The following is a 12,827-nucleotide window of genomic DNA, read 5'->3' on the forward strand; positions in this document are numbered from 1 at the left end:
AGCTGGGACGAGACAAGTGACGGCATGATATTCGGATCTGCTCTAGGCTAGGAAGGGCTAATTTGCGGGCACTAGAATGGCTAGTGCCACCCTCAAATTTTTGGGAAGCCTGTTGATCGATCCGCTAAAGATTGCCTTTTGTGTCCCACAGTGTTTAATGCCTAGAACCCCGCTATTGGACTTCGAGATTTCATTTGGTAGCACGAAATCTTTTCCCACTCCCTTTGAGTATCTGAGGGATTGAGAACGCTACAGGGAGATTTGTATACACATATCAGGGATCATTCAGAGGGAAAATCAACTGGGCTTGGCTCTGCAAGACACCATGGCCGCGCAAACTGCTGATGCTCTTGCCAGCTTGAAGCGTAGGACGCCCCGAATTGTCCAACATGGACTGTACTGATGGCCACACAGTAAAGGATCCGGAAGCCGTCAAAGACTCAACGACCGCCACAAAAACCAACGGTAACGGTAAAGTCCCCGAAGCGGAGGATTCGGACGACGATGAAGACGAGAGGGGCGCGGTTGGGGAAGGCGGAGCAGAGGGAGGGGCAAAGAAGAAGCGCAAAAGGAAGAGGAAGCCAAAGAAGGCTGGTGGCGCCGGTGGCCTCCCAACGAAGCAATCGGATCCTCCGCGAGTCCTACTCTCGAATCTGTTCCCCAGTGGAGAGTACCCGGTCGGAGAGGAGGTTGAATACAGAGATGAGAATCTATACCGGACAACCAATGAGGAAAAGAGACACCTGGATCGCATGAACAATGACTTTTTGCAGGAATATAGACAGGGTGCTGAGATTCATCGTCAAGTGCGCCAGTGGGCAGCGAAGAATATCAAGCCAGGACAGACTCTGACAGAAATTGCTGAGGGTATTGAGGATGGTGTAAGAGCCTTGACTGGACATCCTGGCCTAGAAGAGGGAGACAATATCAAGGGCGGTATTGCCTTCCCAACTGGTGTCAACTTGGACCATATTGCGGCGCATTACAGCCCCAATGCTGGAAACAAAACGGTTCTCAGCAAAGACAATGTCATGAAGGTTGATTTTGGAGTTCACATCAATGGCCGAATTGTGGACAGTGCGTTCACCATGTCATTCGACCCGATGTATGACAACCTCCTGGAGGCTGTGAAACAAGCAACCAACACCGGTATCAGAGAGGCTGGAATCGATGCTCGGCTGGGCGAAATCGGAGGTATGATTCAAGAGACCATGGAGAGCTACGAGGTCGAGATCAATGGCGAGACTTTCCCTGTTAAGTGTATCCGGAACTTGAACGGACATGATATCCGGCAATGGCAGATCCATGGTGGAAAGAGCGTGCCGATTGTGAAGAGCTCTGATCAGACGAAGATGGAGGAAGGTGAGGTGTTTGCTATTGAAACATTTGGTAGTACTGGAAATGGTTATGTTAGAGATGATGTAAGTGCCGTGTGTGAAATCTGTCAATTTGAGGACTAACGCTGCGTAGCTGGAAACTTCCCATTATGCCAAACGAGCAGATGCTCCAAACGTAGCATTACGTGTACAGTCTGCGAGCAAGCTGTTGAATGTCATCAACAAGAACTTCGGAACTCTACCTTTCTGTAGGCGGTATCTAGACCGTCTTGGTCAGGAGAAGTATCTGCTTGGAGTAAATGCTCTTTTTTCGGGTAAGTGGTAATATGCTAATATCCTGTAGCTGAATAGCTTGGTCACTGCTGGTATCGTGGAGGCATACCCACCTCTTGTTGATAAGAAGGGCTCGTACACGGCGCAGTTTGAACATGTAAGATGGTCCTTGGGGAGTCTTTTCTGATATCTGCTGACAATATTTGCAGACCATCGTACTCCGACCCAACGTAAAGGAAGTCATCAGTCGAGGCGACGACTACTAAAAGTATTACTACTAAAAGCATTGACAGACATCTACGGGGAGTTTAAGAATGATGGACGAATTGATGATTGCTTGAAAAGTGACAAATTGGAGTTTTCATGACCACAAACGGTTATCTATGTGCGGGTGCATCAATGGATGGATAGCTTCTAGATTTCCGAACGAGAAGTTGAATTTGAGCACCAATTGCAGTATCCGATGATCTTGCAATTGAATGTGTGATGTGCTCTTGGAACCGAGTCGACAAGACCTGATGGCGACAAGGTTGGGATAAAGACAAAATGATAATACAAGAAAGTAAACAACAGTGTCGCGAGGTCTTGATTCCGAGGGGGGGCTTATACTCGCACTAGTTCTCATTTCGGTGCTTCTGCTCTACGACCTTTCCTCGTGGACTTGTTCGGCGAGCCAGACCTTGACCATGAGCACAATTGCAACTTTACCTGCATCACCAGGAGCGACTACAGCTCATTGGAAAAGCAGAAGCAGGCGCGGTGAAATGGAATCGAGCTGTAGGCAGGTTCTGAAGGAGGGGGAAACAACCTGCAGACTTTCCTCGCTAGCAATAACATCTGTATCGTACCTACCTCATCCGTTATGAGTTACCGGATCTTATAGCTATCAGCCTCTACTTTAACATTCACGCTCTCCTAGGACATCTCCATGCCACAGATAAGGCCTGCTGGTTTCCGTGGGCATCTTGCAGAAGGAACTGTGATTCTAAATCCAGACATTCTACTCACATGTAGGCATCTCGGCACACCCGACCTAATATTGAACCTACCAATCAAGCATGTACCATCAGTTACACATTATCGAGCTTCACCAACTATAGATATTTTCGTCTTCTATGTCCTACACCATTAGCATTGCTTGTTAGTCCTCAACGGCTGTTTATCCTCGCTTTACCGAGTCATTTCTTTGTTTACTTTCTTCCCCCACCTAAGAACTCTCAGCCACAGCTATACATATCATCCCGTCCTTAGGCCACTTCCTTATCTTATCCACAAAAATAATGAACTGCATCTAACCTCTCAGGGCCGGCAAGCCTCAGCCAAAATCGCTGACCATCGCAGGGCCCGATGACCCTAAGCGAGGGCGGATGACAGGGCCGGCCTCTGACACCCAGTATGTTGGACAAGCCCATGTATGACAGAATCCCTGTCCTGCACAGCTTTTTGCGCCGCTGAAAGGTCTCGGGAGTTTCTACTTCCTTACGAAATTCTCTCCCGTTTATTGCGAGTCGGACAGATCGTCATGTTTTCATACGCACTGAAGATTGTGAAGGGAGACTCAACTGCGATCAACAAAAATGACATCAACCCCAATACGGTCTCTGAACAAAGTATGTAAACTTTACAGCTGTTTATGTCTTCCTATTCGAATTAATTTATACCTCATTATAGTTGGACATGTCTTGCTTTCTCTCGATGAGGTGCTACGTGACGATATTGGCGAGGCGGAAACCAAACTGGCCACCGGAGACTCGAGTTTTCACAAAGTTAGTGTATTGAATATTTACATTATGCCCAAAATCTAACACGGGTCCCTAGCTTGGTCTAAGTCTAGCAATCTTGCTTCGAGTTGCCTTGGGTTCAGATGAGAAAGTAACACAAAGAGGCACAGGAGTTACAAAGAACACTGGTGGATATAGGCTAACCGTTCCGTTTCAGCATCTGACGTACTTCACGAAGCCGAAAAGTCCTCTCAAAATGCATTTCATTTCATCAAGAAGAACCAACAGTCATCTGACGACTCGATGTACCCTCCAGGGTCTGCATTTGCTCTCTGTCACGCGCAATGCCAACTCATGATTGCCATACTCGCGACCCTGAGCGCGAAAGTTCCTGAGGCCATAAAAGGGTTCTATAAATTGAGAAAGGCATATATGACAATGCAGACCATCGTACATGCAGACAATTTGTTCAGGCAGCGGAGATCAACTTCGAATGTATCTCCGACGGATGTGCATGCTCAACACACATACGCCATGCCGGGGGGGTTTTCAGATTCTGAACCAGAAACAGGCACACAAGTTCCAGAAATCAATTCGGAAAAGAAAATGACTCTGGCGAGCACAGGCTTTGTTTCTAGTGATGAAGTTTTCACCAATAATAGCGACATATACATCCAATCGGGCACAAACCTGTGTTTTGGTGTTCTACTATTAATGCTCTCGCTAGTCCCTCCGGCTTTCAGTCTCCCGCTGCGGATTATAGGATTCAGAGGAGACAAAGAGAAGGGTCTTCACCTATTATGGCAAGCCACAAAGTACGCCAACTTACATGGTGCTATGGCTGGCTTGATGCTTTTAAGCTACTACAATGCGATTCGAGCAGTCTGCGATATTCTGGACGACAGAGCATATCCCAAGGAGAGGTGCGAGAATTTGCTCGTCTTGATGACCAGGAGATACCCTCACAGTCAGTTCTGGATGTTGGAAGAGGCTCGAGTGCAGGTTGCCAACCGCAATCTCGCCCAGGCTATCAATTTGCTGAGCCGGCAGGTGGAGAGACCACTCAAACAAGTTGAGGCTTTGACGATACTGGACAGGGGGTTCACTGCGATGTTTCTTCACGATTATGCACTGTGTGCGAGTGATTTCATACTAAGTGTTGACTTGAACAACTGGTCTCATACTTTGTAAGTTACAGAGTGTATTAGATGCTTCGGATGCTGACTTTCAAGGTATTACTACATCGCCGGCTGCGCCCATGTAGAAATGTATCGTCGCTGCAACGAGAAGGAACCAAAAGCGAAAGAAACGAACAGAACCAAGGCCAGAGAATTTCTGCATCTGTCCAAGGAAGCAGCCGGAACACAACGTCTGATGGCCAAAAGGCTTCCATTCGATGTCTTCGTTCGCCGCAAAATTGAGAAATGGGAACACAAAGCCACTGCGCTGTCGATCGACCTCATAGATGCAGTTGGTGTGAGCCCCATCCAGGAGATAACCTATTTCTACGGCGGTCACAGGAGGATGAGACAACCACAACTGGAAGATTCGCTCTCAGCGCTTGAGTGGTCGAGCATGATGTCTCATTGGGAAGATGAATCTCTCGATGAACGCGCAATTCAGACACTTTTGCGAGCGAATATCTACACCACCATGGGAGACTTGCTGACAGCCAGAACTCTGCTGCAGGATGAGATCTTATGTCACAGTAAAGCAGCCTTCAAGGGGCCTCTCAAAGACGACTGGACTTGTCCATGTGCGCATTACGAGATGGCTGTCATCTGTTGGATTGAAGGTCGGGAAAACGGATCTTCGTCAACTGAAAGACTGAAAGAATGTGCGAAGTGGTTGAATGACGTGTCAGCATGGGAGAGCTACGATCTTGATGCCAGGTAAGTATGAATCTTGAAGAGCAGTGTTTGGTTCTCCTCAAGCTAACCACATTATGTTTGATTAGGGTGTCCGTGAAAATCAAGACTGCTAGAGAGACATTGAAAAATCATGTTTCGACCGACAGTAGATCTTGATTATCAGAGCATTTAGGGGGCTTTGAACAATGCCAATCGCTGCGGGGCGCCTGTAGCAAGGGATCTGCCAGGGATGTATGCCCTGAAGCATATGGCATCACTCGCTAAAACAGCGTGTTGTTGAGGGGAAACTACAGCGCTCTCAACATCACCAGCAAAAGCATATCTGCCTCACTACAATAGCAGTCTTTTTACACAAAAACATATCCTTCGTCATATCTTGAATCATCTTGTATCATCCATGATTTTTGATAGATATTTGTTCGATTACTCGTTTGGCATCTTTTAAATGTTTGCTGTGAGGATGAACGAGACGCCCAGCACTTAAGTGAAAGCTGGCTCGCTTGTGTAGATGACGTTAGAGTAACCAAGTCGCAGTGTGGGAGAGTCTGTCTATTGCTTACCTACTCGGACCTTCCTCAGGAGGGCCACTGATTACTTCTAAGCTAGGCTTTGACTGGTTATCCCCTAACATCCAATGCAAGTCGAACGAGCTTTGGGATGGCTCCTAGCTCGGGCTTGGAAACTTCAGTGAACGATTTCCATGGAATATGGAAGATAGCATCGATCAGTAGCAATTCCTTGATACTGAAATTTTGGCTCGATGTAGATTGCGAGAGCAGATGTATGATTTCAATAGATGGAAGACCGTCCAGCCACCAGACTGAAAGGACTCAGTTTCTTCTTTTGCGTAGTAATAAGGTAGGAAGGACAATTTTACCACCGATAGTTATTGGTCTTTCAATACCAGCATCTTCCCGCAGCTCAATCATGATGCCATCTCTCTCATGCCTCCCTACCCCATTCTTCACCAAATTCGTACTTCGGATTGTGAATCCCGTAGACATCGCGCTGAAGCGATCCGAGGCAGTGATATGCGAATGTTGTACTACCTCCATCATGAATCAAGACGAGGGGGATTTTGCTGCTCGTGCGGTTCTGAATGTGATGACTGGAGCTTCACTAGGTTCTTCTGGCTGACCATCATTGTAAGCTCACGTCAAGCTACGTGAGAAAGTGCTGTGTAGTGAAGTTGGTGATGTTCAGGACGCTGAAGGGAGATGACGTGATTTCTGAATATATGCAGCGTGGGTTAATTACTACTTGTAGACTGCGAGCCTGGCGCGGAGATGTGGGTACCCAACAGCAGTGGTGCTGTGTGTTTACTTTCTGCCAAGGAATAAGCGAGCCGTGCCAAATTCATCAGAGCAAGTCTGGAATGTGGGTGGCATTAACATCCACAATTAGCTTTCACTATTTGGAATGGATAAAGGGCTCCAATTTGGTGTTTCTGCGAGTTTCTGAACAATGCTTCAGTATGAGACGTCTTATGCCCTTTGACTTGAGAGCACAGGAAGAATCGCAGGGAGTTTGGGAGAGGAGTAAGGAAAGCTCAGATTACTACTTTAATACGAAATCTAAGAGAGAGAAATGGTAGGAAACTTATCATGTCAACGCTCCAAAACAATTACAAGATCCAAGGACCATCTCAGCTGGGCTTTTTTTTTAACTCCGCTTTCTTGTGGAAGTTCATACTGACCCTGAGCCTCCATTTTGAATTCGATCCCACAAACCTCAATCGAAAGTCGCTCAATATTTTTTGGAATAAGATTCTTGCAATGGAAGACGAAGAATATCCATTCCACTGGTAGATGCTCTATTCAATCATCTGTATGGGGAGATATGACTTCAGTTTGAGAGTAGTATCCCAGACCGGCTGCACTACACAAGTACGCACTTATTCGTTAAAATTTTGCAATTTCTGTCACGATACTGATTCATCGTCTATATTCTCACAGGCGCGGTCCAAAACAATGACTGCGGGCCTCTTTGTAGGAGAATTTGGACACACAATCGAAAATTCCATGGCAGGATTTTCTTTTCCTGACTGTGAAGGTGAGGGGCAGATAATACGGACTGAGAGGACCACTGCGTGCCAGCTCAGAAGAATTCTAGCTGATATGAATTGATATCTGGAGGCTGCCATCGGTCCTGACAATACTGTATATAGCGCCCTAACCTAGATCTGTAGAACAGGGTTTGTATAAGTTTGATAGAATCTCACCTCCACCGAACTTTACTGAGGCAATCCAGGAAGGTTCTATAAGATCCTTAATGGTCGGCAAGATTATCGGCAAGAATGAAATTCTGTAGTTTATTCAGTGGACTCGACGTAGTAAATGATGGCATCGACCAAAGGCTCGCTAGGGATGGAAGTTATGAACATTGTGAGCATTTAGTGACTGCGGGACTTCGATTGGTACTGTCATACGGAGGAGAATTTCTGTAGAAAGAAGGGATTAACAGCGAGGTGTACCACGTCTGTCTTTCTCGAGACTCCCCTCACAAGCATTGGTCAACATTCGCTTAGCGAACGGGGAATATCAGGAAAGGTCATAGATGTGTAGAGATGCTTCTGATATGGAATGAATGGAAGGAATAGAAGAGATCAAAGCTGTGTTCATGGCAGGTGATTTTAGATGCTGCTGTGCTTGAGAATCGCAGTTCAGTAGTGTGAAACTGCTTGCGCCCCTCTTGAGGGTTGATGTCAATAAAGCAAAGCTTTTGGCGAGCTGTTTCCGCAGTTTGGTGTTTCGGACCAGTTTTGGGAAACCCAACTTCCCCAGAGTCCAGCATTCGACTTTAAACTTCTCACCGACATTTCTCTTCTTGCTTTACGCGATTCTCTTCTGTTCTCCGCATCTCCACAAATATTCCTTCGGGCCACAAAAAAGACCACTTCCCAGATCTCCTCTCTCCACACCCCAGACCCCAAACCCCAGCATCTCCACCCATACATACCAGCCAAGAAGCAAAATACATAATAGCTACCTCCTTTCTCCACCTCCCATTTTCATACCATAACAACAAGAAAATGGCAATAACCCACACGAAAACCAGCCGGAACAATAAACACAGACAGAGCCTGATTATTACGTACATCCTCCTTCACTAAACCCCAGCCAGACATCTCCAGGCCTGATACCCGCACTCGCATTATCGTACCATGCAAAGTTAAGTGCATCGTGAAAGAAAAATTTAAACAAGCCATGCATCAACTATACCTATTGAGTTCTCCCCCACACCCCAGGAAATAATGTTCATTTTCCACCTCAATGGTCGGTGCCGAGTCAAGCCACCACCTGAAGCCACTCACTAATTTAGCCCCCGCCTTGTGCCGGTCTTGAAAAGGCCCAAAGGAAAACTCGGTTAAGCCATCAAAGCCATCAAGCCGTCCCATCAAGCCACTGACATGTCTCCGTAACTTAATTCCTTCAAGCTCTGCGCCTCTGAGCTAAGTCCTGTGCCGTGCCGTAGTTAAGAAAGCGAAAACCTGGCCGTCGCTTGTGGCTGCTTTTAGTCTAATTTCAAGTTGGACGACGTATGCTTGAAGAATAATAATGGGTCGGGGATCGTGACTTTATTTCGTTAGTAGATTGTGGAGAAGATACTGAGGCGATGGGGTAATAGCTACTTTGTGAGGATGGGAGGTGCCAAGGTTATGGGGTAATAGTTTCGCAATTGCGTTTTCTGTTTGATAATAATGCGAAGAGATTTTCTTTTGTGAGCGTGCACATGATTTGACGTGTTTTTTCCTCCTGCTGTTATGTGAGGAGATTTTAGGATGGGGTTGAGATGTGGGGATGGGGCGATCTGGGGAGTCGTTGGAGTGGGAGGCTGAGTGAAGCTGTGGGTAGAAAGCGGTTGAAGGAAGAGTGAGCGTTACAGGTTGGGTTCCTGAGATGAGGGAAGACACACGTCACAATACAAGACTCAAGTCATTTCAGGATTAGGGATATAGTGATTATGCAGAGCAGCTTTGTCTATTCATATCTTCACATCTCAATGTATTATCTCGTAGATTATGATTTTCCAAAAGCAGTGTTTAATTGATGTAACGACAGCGTAGCACATGAGCATGTCTTGTCCCATCCAATCCAATCCAAGATCTAGAATGCCCATCCAAGAGTATAGCGATAGATCTTCTCTGCTTTGGTCTCGGGTCCACCCTTCTTCTCCATCTCTGCAGCAAGGAACTCCTGTTCCTCACGATCGATCCTGGCCTTTCCACTGTAAAGATCCACGTCCTCGGACTTGATGATCTTGGTCTTGTGCCAGAACTTGTACCCGAAAAACATGATGAAGTAGAGAGGGATACCAAGGTAGGTTGTGACGAAAGTATCGGTGTCGAACTTCTTCTCACCGAGTCTGCGCCAGCAGAAGAGTCCGAAACCCTTAAAGAAGGCGATCAGGATCGAGAATGCAAGAGCACCGACTGAGCCCCATTTGCCGAGAGGTGCAACATATGCGAGTGCGGTGTCTGGAATACCTTGGGCCTTGCGAGCATTGACGAAACAGATGTGGGCGATGAGAATCGAGATCCAGGTAAGAAGACCGAACATGGTAACTAGATTGACGAAGTAGCCGAAGACTTTGTAGGAATCGGTATTGACACCGAGGAAAGCCAAGAGGCAGAAGGCAACGGAAAGTCCCAAGGCATAGATCGGGACACCACGGCTGTCGGTGCGAGTGAAGAACTTGGGGGCCTTGCCTTCGTGAGCGAGTCCGAAGAGGGTTCGGGAGGCGATGTAGAGATCGGAGTTTGCGGCAGAGAAGACGAAGAGCATGATGCAGGCATTGAGGATACCTGGCAGGGTTTTGATACCGGCGAGCTTAATGGCGACGACGAATGGAGAGGCGGTAGCCGTGTTTCCTCCCTTCGCGATTGCATCCTTAAGTTCCTTAGAGTTGTATGGGACAAGCATGCCGAGGAGGAAGACAAGCACAACGTAGAACAAGAGAATTCGGTAGAATGTCAACTTGATAGCACGAGGAATGACTTTGCGTGGGTTGGATGCTTCTCCAACAGTGACACCAACAAGTTCGGTTCCAAGATACGCGAAGACTGCAGTGGTAAAAGTGGCCCATGTAGCGAGAAATCTACCAGCGGCACCGTCTAGAATTATTGATTAATATTTGAGCCCATGCGAGTGATCAGGAAATCGCTTACCCAAAACATATGTGTTGAAAGCTCCGGGATTTTTCCAGTACTGAAAGCCAGTGGCATCATGTGGACCTCCGCCACAGGCAAGGATCAAACTGAGGAGGATCAAGCCTAGGATAACAACGACCTTGATCGAAGATAGCCAGAATTCAAACTCTCCGAAGAAGCGGACACCGAAGTAATTGATGATGACGATTGCTACCAAGAAGATGGCGATAAATGCTCCTGGGTTGACCTTGTCACGCGGAACCCAATACTGGAGGACGAGCGATGCAGCAGTCAGATTGTTTGGTGTGACAATGATGTACTAGGCAGAAGTTAGCTATCGCTCCTGAAAGTTCTTTCTGAAGTTTTGTAGCTGAGCGTGAGGAAGTTTTTTTACGAACCTTGAACCAGTAGTTCCATCCTAAACAGAATCCAAGAGCAGGGTCGACGAAGCGAGTGGCATATCCAGTGAAACCAGATGGGAGTGGGAGCCATGCGGCCATCTATTTTAACCGTATTAGCAGGGTCCTCAGCCAATGCACCTCATCGGATATGTGTGGGACGCTGCATACCTCTCCAAGCGCAGCCATGACCAGGAAGCAGAGAAATCCGACGAGAGTGTAGCCGATGAAGAGAGGAGCTGGACCGGATTGTTTGAGAGCCTTTCCACTGCAGTATTTGTCAATATCAGTTGTGCAAGAAGGAGCATCTTGTGCCACTCACGTGCCGATAATGAGACCAGTACCGATAGCACCTCCGATTGCAATCATAGTAATCTGGCGAGAGCTCAGATTACGGTGAAGATGGTGGTTGTTATCGATCGGCTCATCGTCGCCCACTGTTCCTGCGACATTGGGATCATAGGCCTTCTCTTCGTACTTTCGCTCAGGAGAGCCCTCCGAGGAATATGTGTTGACGTTTCCCGACATCGTGGCGGCTGCGACTAGAACGAACTGAGATATTGTTAGAACCACGTTTCTGTCTCAAAACTGAGGGAAATTATATCGATTAGAAGACACGAATTGGAAGACTGAGTTTGCCCTTGTGTGACCAGGTAGGAGAAAGTGAAGTCTGGACGAGTGAAGGGGATAAGTACCTAGTGACGTAGGAACGGATTGATCCGTTGGCGTTGAACGTCTGAACTTCGACTTGAGAGAACGCGCGAACAACACGTCCAAATCGACTTGGTGATACGTGCAAGGGGTTGAGGGGAGAAGATAGAAAGATGGCGGGGGGAGAGCTGATCTTTAAGTAGAGTAAGGCCGGAGAGTCAGGGTAGGGACCCTTGAGCGCGGTCAGCCTTGTCCTGTGGCCTGGTACGGAATGCGGTACGGGCAATTGGGAATGGGTCTACCAGGAGTGCAGTGTAGCTCCATGCAGCTAACTGTACGGGAGGATCGAGTCTGGTAGGTAGAATTACTCCAGAGTAGTAGCACTGGCACTGTGGCACTGGCGAATTTACTGAGTTGGGACTGGTCTAGGCAGACAATATCTTTCTGTCATGTCTTTACCGAACTCCATCATATTTTGTGTTTACATCTGCAGAGACTTGCCCGCTTTAACTTTGTCTCCTACTCAGTCGCAACTCACTCTCATCTCAACAACTGCATTCCTTTCCCGCCAGCTCCTTTCTCCTCTGTCGCACTTTTCTTTCTGCTTTACCTCTCGAGAGGCTCCCCCCCTCACGGCATGCCCCCTCCTGCCCGTGCAAAGTCTTAGCACCTTCTCATTCAGGATTCTGCGATGGCTATCGTCGAGCAGCCCCAAATGACATCTCCACGAGCAAATGTCTCGGCGCCCAGGCTCTTATCAAGTGCCAATAGAGCTAAAGCCCCCGCTGACCGCAAGATGGCATGTCCCCGCCATAGAGCTCGTCTCCCAAGGCCGTACCAAGGCGCTAGAAGAATTGGAAAAACGTAAGAAAGCCTATTTGAGCCTTTTGCGTCCTATCAGCGCACGCGGCGAGGCCAGCCGCAGGGGTCAAGATTGTCGAAGTCGGCGCCCATGTTCTTGATGCGATGCCCATGTCTTTGCCCCAGCTTGTTCGTGAGATGTGGATTTTCTGGCGTGCTTGGCGAGTGCCGGGCATTTGATAACAAGGGAGAGTCAAGTCAAGTCAAGTCACGTCAAGTCAAGTCACGTCAAGTCAAGTCACGTCAGGTCAAGTCAAGTCACGTCAAGTCAAGTCACGTCAAGTCAAGTCACGTCACGTCAAGTCAAGTCAAATAAAATCAAGTCAGGTCAAGCCTGCACACCAGCTCGACCAGGCCGTTTCCCAGCCCGAGGTGGCTTGTGCCGGCTGAGCGCGGTGAAAACGGGCGGCCGCTAACTGTAACAGGCTTGGTATGTTTATATCTGTCAGGTGACCGTATGCCGAATCCTCACTGCATGCGTTTCCTCCCTCTCCTCCGTGTCTCGCACCCCTCCTGGCACGGCGACCCCGGCCAACCCACAGTTGACAATTGCTTTCCCATCACCA

At 47.8% G+C, this 12,827-nt stretch overlaps 4 protein-coding genes across 5 annotated transcripts; 2 read left to right on the forward strand and 2 right to left on the reverse strand.

Annotated features, from left to right (window-relative positions):
- The first annotated feature begins 5 nt into the window (after positions 1-5).
- Positions 6-2,728, forward strand: MAP2 (Methionine aminopeptidase 2). Of its 2 annotated transcripts, XM_058497153.1 has the most exons (5): positions 6-365; positions 415-1,421; positions 1,471-1,632; positions 1,681-1,767; positions 1,820-2,728. In XM_058497153.1, the coding sequence occupies exons 1-5, from the start codon at positions 326-328 to the stop codon at positions 1,874-1,876; spliced, it is 1,353 nt and encodes a 450-aa protein (XP_058353096.1). In that variant the 5' UTR covers positions 6-325; the 3' UTR covers positions 1,877-2,728. The 2 variants fall into 2 exon arrangements, with proteins under 2 accessions (XP_058353096.1, XP_058353097.1); XM_058497154.1 differs by having other exon boundaries at positions 1,471-1,767.
- Positions 2,729-2,985: 257 nt separating this feature from the next.
- On the forward strand, positions 2,986-5,581 carry IML2_2 (Mitochondrial outer membrane protein iml2). Its single transcript, XM_058497155.1, has 6 exons — positions 2,986-3,220; positions 3,282-3,376; positions 3,429-3,495; positions 3,549-4,518; positions 4,564-5,223; positions 5,289-5,581. The coding sequence occupies exons 1-6, from the start codon at positions 3,025-3,027 to the stop codon at positions 5,356-5,358; spliced, it is 2,058 nt and encodes a 685-aa protein (XP_058353098.1). The 5' UTR covers positions 2,986-3,024; the 3' UTR covers positions 5,359-5,581.
- Positions 5,582-5,819: 238 nt separating this feature from the next.
- ONS95_003826 (uncharacterized protein) lies at positions 5,820-6,206 on the reverse strand (the record flags this gene model as incomplete). Its single annotated transcript, XM_058497156.1, has 2 exons — positions 5,820-6,022; positions 6,080-6,206. 2 exons carry the CDS (start codon positions 6,204-6,206, stop codon positions 5,820-5,822), a joined length of 330 nt encoding a protein of 109 aa, XP_058353099.1.
- Positions 6,207-9,136: 2,930 nt separating this feature from the next.
- On the reverse strand, positions 9,137-12,427 carry ONS95_003827 (uncharacterized protein). The gene is made up of 6 exons (XM_058497157.1): positions 11,445-12,427; positions 11,072-11,301; positions 10,921-11,017; positions 10,750-10,851; positions 10,370-10,670; positions 9,137-10,315 (listed from the first exon to the last, which is right to left on the reverse strand). Exons 2-6 carry the CDS (start codon positions 11,275-11,277, stop codon positions 9,309-9,311), a joined length of 1,713 nt encoding a protein of 570 aa, XP_058353100.1. The 5' UTR covers positions 11,278-11,301; positions 11,445-12,427; the 3' UTR covers positions 9,137-9,308.
- Between the last annotated feature and the right edge of the window lie 400 nt (positions 12,428-12,827).

This window comes from Cadophora gregata (assembly GCF_030347475.1).
Source record: "Cadophora gregata isolate MNR1 chromosome Unknown scaffold_13, whole genome shotgun sequence".
Taxonomy (NCBI): Eukaryota; Fungi; Ascomycota; class Leotiomycetes; order Helotiales; family Ploettnerulaceae; genus Cadophora; species Cadophora gregata.

What these genes read in the sequence shown, in the direction of transcription:
- MAP2 (XM_058497153.1), top strand. Translation starts at nt 326, where the DNA reads ATGGCCGCGCAAACTGCTGATGCTCTTGCCAGCTTGAAGC. An exon ending in TGCTCTTGCCAGCTTGAAGC is followed by an intron (nt 366 to 414) that starts GTAGGACGCCCC and finishes ATGGCCACACAG; the next exon opens with TAAAGGATCCGGAAGCCGTC. An exon ending in ATGGTTATGTTAGAGATGAT is followed by an intron (nt 1,422 to 1,470) that starts GTAAGTGCCGTG and finishes AACGCTGCGTAG; the next exon opens with CTGGAAACTTCCCATTATGC.
- IML2_2 (XM_058497155.1), top strand. Translation starts at nt 3,025, where the DNA reads ATGACAGAATCCCTGTCCTGCACAGCTTTTTGCGCCGCTGAAAGGTCT. An exon ending in CAATACGGTCTCTGAACAAA is followed by an intron (nt 3,221 to 3,281) that starts GTATGTAAACTT and finishes ACCTCATTATAG; the next exon opens with TTGGACATGTCTTGCTTTCT. An exon ending in AGCTACGATCTTGATGCCAG is followed by an intron (nt 5,224 to 5,288) that starts GTAAGTATGAAT and finishes ATGTTTGATTAG; the next exon opens with GGTGTCCGTGAAAATCAAGA.
- ONS95_003827 (XM_058497157.1), bottom strand. Translation starts at nt 11,277, where the DNA reads ATGTCGGGAAACGTCAACACATATTCCTCGGAGGGCTCTCCTGAGCGA. An exon ending in ACTGGTCTCATTATCGGCAC is followed by an intron (nt 11,018 to 11,071) that starts GTGAGTGGCACA and finishes CAAATACTGCAG; the next exon opens with TGGAAAGGCTCTCAAACAAT. An exon ending in GATGGAACTACTGGTTCAAG is followed by an intron (nt 10,671 to 10,749) that starts GTTCGTAAAAAA and finishes ACTTCTGCCTAG; the next exon opens with TACATCATTGTCACACCAAA.